This window comes from Oryzias melastigma, linkage group LG14, assembly GCF_002922805.2.
Source record: "Oryzias melastigma strain HK-1 linkage group LG14, ASM292280v2, whole genome shotgun sequence".
NCBI lineage: Eukaryota > Metazoa > Chordata > Actinopteri > Beloniformes > Adrianichthyidae > Oryzias > Oryzias melastigma.
In genome coordinates, this window is record NC_050525.1 from 26,715,489 (window position 1) to 26,719,669 (window position 4,181).

At 41.1% G+C, this 4,181-nt stretch overlaps 1 protein-coding gene across 2 annotated transcripts in view; it reads right to left on the minus strand.

The window, feature by feature from the left end:
- Positions 1-4,181, minus strand: part of capn5b (calpain 5b) — a 40,465-nt gene that overhangs the window by 20,999 nt on the left and 15,285 nt on the right. For both annotated transcript variants that reach the window (XM_024265903.2, XM_024265902.2), the window contains exons 3-5: positions 2,792-3,000; positions 2,490-2,682; positions 837-1,030 (exon numbers count right to left, since the gene is read on the minus strand). In XM_024265903.2, the coding sequence (XP_024121671.1) occupies positions 837-1,030; positions 2,490-2,682; positions 2,792-3,000 (596 nt within the window). The remainder of the gene's footprint in view (positions 1-836; positions 1,031-2,489; positions 2,683-2,791; positions 3,001-4,181) is intronic.

Consider the following 4,181-nt stretch of genomic DNA (forward strand, 5'->3'; position numbering starts at 1 on the left):
TTTTTGGACTCTTTTGGCATTTACTAAGATGATTTAGGCTATTTTGAAGTTAACTAATATTTCAGCTACATGCTAACCAAAAGCATTTTTTTAGGCTAATTTAGTATTTAGCTAAAATTTTAGCTGGATATGATCTTCAGCATCTTCAGTGGATAAATTCAGCTTACAGCTTTCACAATAGCATTATCACAGGTAATGCTACATATCTAGTTCATGATTATGTTTAAAAAGTTACGATTTTAAAATTTTAAAAATGTAGCTTTAGAGTGTTAAAATTTTTTTTATCCTGTTCAGCCCGCGACCTAAGGTGTGTTTTGGATTTTGGTCCCCTGTGCGATTGAGTTTGACTCTCCTAAACTAGAGTTGACCCTCCGAGTACCCGCACAACCCAAAAACCAATAGTAACCTTACAAGTCAACCTCCATACGGTTGCAAGTAAACAAAGCTGAATGTGGAATAAACAGAAGAACAGTACAGAGAAGTCACCTTCCAAAGTGCTGAACTGAATCATGGGGTTTCAGTCTCAGACACATTAGGTTGATTACATTTCCATTTTCAGCGTCTACATGACATGTGCGTCTGCGGCGCTCTCTGTCAGGGGGCTGGATCTCAGCTGTTCTTCATCTGCTTGTTTTGCTCGTTCGTCTGAGGAATCAGAAGCGGCTGCAGATAATGACCTCGCTCGGGAGAATTAATGAGATGTTGGAACTGGAGAACATCAGGGTCATTTGCTACCACGTTCATCTGCTCTGGTTTGGTGTCTGTCTCTGAGGAACGACTGTGATGTTGGAGATGAATGACGCGATGGCAGCTCGGCGAGGGGCAGCTGTGATCACCTGTCGCTCCAGGGGCCGCTCCACTCCTTCTCCCCCCAGGGGTTCCTCATGCGGATCATGTGCAGCTTCTCCGACTTGAAGAAGGCCAGCAGTCCGTGGCCTAACCGGACCTTCCGAACGTCTGTGACGGCGTAGGCGTGACCTTTGACCAAACCGCAGTCCAGGCGGGCTTCCATGTCTTCCACCGTGGTCGCCTGAAAAACAACAGAACGCAGAGTTTTTATCTCGTTGAAGAAGTGAGATTGATGGAATTTTTAAAGATTTACTCCAACAGCAGCTTTTAGAAGAAAATCCCAAATGTTACGTACAAACAGTGACTGCTGTCTTAACTAATGGTCGCAAACTTCAGTATCGGCTAAAACATGGACATTAGCATCTCTCAAACTGGTTTCATTCAAACCGTACAGCTTATCCAGTTGAGAATCTACTAATGTCAGCTCCATCGTCACTACAGGTGTCCCTCAGGGCTCTGTTCTTGGGCTGCTCCTTTTTTTACCCTCCTCCTCTTGCTTTTCTCCACAAGTTTCCATATATTTTACATTAATTCCCGTAGACGACACCCACATCATCGGCCCATCCCAAGTTATACCAGACCTTACTTTTAACTTGTTCGTTTTTCTTAAAGCAATGATTTAAAACGTCTCATTATTTCATCAAAATAAAAATATAAAAATACAGTTAAAATTTCCTCCAAAAGGGATTTGGCTCCAATGTTATTTTTATTTTTAGAGCATCACACCAACAGACTCTCAATACAACTCAAAATGTATCCATCGTCAAAATAATAAACGAAAGAAGTCGCAAAAACATGTTCTGATTAATGTAAAACCATAGTTTAATTAATGGAATATCGTTTACTGATTAATGTAAAACAATGCAGTGCTTTGATTAATAGAATAATGTATTATAAGTAATGGAATTCCTTATATTATGTGTTTTGAGTAATGGGATTACTCTATTCTGAAAACAGGACCATTGTATTCTGATTAATGTATTACCATATTGTGATTAATAGAATATCATATTTTGATTAATAAACTAAAGTATTCTGATTAATGGATTACTGTATTCTGATTAATGGGTTACTAAATTTTAAATAGTGGTCTACCATATTCTGATTAATGGATTACTGTATTCTGATTAATGGACAAGCAAATTATAAGTCATGGAAAAACCATAAATGACATATTTTGAGTAATGGATTACTAAATTCTGAATAGGGGTCTAACATATTCTGATTAATGGGTTACTGTATTCTGATTGATGGACTACCCTATTATGATTCATGTACAACTGTAATCTGATTATTGCATGACAATAATATGAATATTGGACTCCATAACATAAAGTCTTTGTCAATATTGTAAATGTAAATAATAAAAGAGATAATTAGAACATTTTTCTCTTTATTTCTAAGAACACATCTCTTTTGCCTCCACCTCAATAAAAACCTTCCTGCCCTTTGCCAACAGATTTCATTCCTGAACGTCCGTGCTCCAGAGTTTTCTAGAATGCTCTTGGCTAAAGAATGCTTGTGAGTGGAGGTGCTCTGGACGAGATAATAAAAGAAGCAGTCGGATCAGAACCAGGACTTTGAGCAGTCCTCAAAAGACCTCATCATTAGTCATGATTGGCTACAGAAGATGTGTTTACCCTGATGGAGCAGCTGATCAGGCCGTCTCTGTTGTGGACTTTGAGGACTCTTTCAAACAGCTGATTACGGGCCACCTCATCTGTAGCCATCTGACCTTCCAGCAGGTCCACGGGTTCAGACACACCCCCCGTAAAATCCACCAGCGCGTCGGCCGTGTTTCCCCCATCCAAGGCTTCGTAGCATCCATATACCCTGCAGGCAGACAGAAAGTTCTACCAATTAAAGTCTAATAATGAGTCAAGAACTCTGGCAGATCATTCGTTAGCTCCTAAAGACTGTATCTTGCGGATCTGGTACTAACTTGGCGTAGGCCTTCTCCACCAGGGCGCTCCAGAACTCGTTGCTGTCATTGGAATGGCAGTAGACGAGCTGGTTGTCTACTGTGGGCAGCCGGTCGTCAATCACCACGTCCACCCACTCCCCGAAGCGCCAGAAGCGGAAGTGGAAGATCCCCGCGTAGGAGTCCGGCTTTTCCGTGTCCCACTCCTGCTCCTTCCAGTCCGGAATGACCTGGAGGAACCGGAGCAAAACAGGAAGCTTTGAGAGGTGAGAGGTAATCTCTGACGGCTGACAGAGCTCCAGCCCGCCTCAGTTTTTAAATAACAAACTGTTTCTGTGATAAAAGACAACCACTCCAAGTTTTGATCAAACATCAGTCTGCAGCGACGTCCCAATTTGAATTTATCTGCAGCTCAATGTGGAAAATTCCTCTCGGAAAAGCTCCACCTCCCTGTCTGTGCCAGAGGATCCACTCGAACCATTCTGCTGCCCACAGAAACCGACGTTTCCTCGCCGCCGTTCAGGCTAAGCAGATGGACTTCCAGAACCCGACTGCAGCCTCTCACAGCCCATGTTGGTCCAGGTGAGGCCACAGGAGTCAGAGGAGCTTCTTTACATCGTAACGTATTTTTTCTGAGGTTTTTATCTCACATCGTGGAGGGTTAGCGATAGCATAAGCATTTTCATTCATTTAAGACAGTAAAAGAGCCATTTGGCCTCAATTTTTACTGATCAAAACCTAGAAGGAATCACATAGTCTTACTTTAGCCTTTAACACTAGAATCCCTGGAACTTTCAGCTTCTGCTTCAATGCCCCCCTCCCCTTCTCAAAGTAGTGTTGTGGTGATGACCTTAAACCATCAACAATGACTTCCTGTTTTCGCAATGCAGATTGTAAGGTTTAAATTTGCAGGTGAAAGAAGTATTTTTAAAACAGACAAATACAATAAATGACAAACTGGTGACATGGGGGAGGAGGGGGGGTGATACATTTTTGATGCTTTTAAACCATGAACATTGTGTTTACTTTTAAATTTTATTTTTACCTCAAAACTGTTCAATGCAGGTGAAAGAAATCTTTTTAACACAGACAAATGCCTTTAAACCATCAACAATGACTTCCTGATTGCGCAATGCAGAATGTCATGTTTAAATTTAAGTTTGACATGCATTCCAGATTCCGCCACTAGACGGTCAAGTGGTTATGGCTGCGGACTCACATTCAGAAGGTCATGGGTTCGAATCCCGCTCCGGATTAGTCCACATTAAATACTTGTTTTTACTTTTAAATTTTATTTTTACCTTAAAACTGTTCAATGCAGGAGAAAGAAATATTTTGAACACAGACAAATGCCTTTAAACCATCAACAATGACTTCCTGATTTCGCAATGCAGAATGTCATGTTTAAATT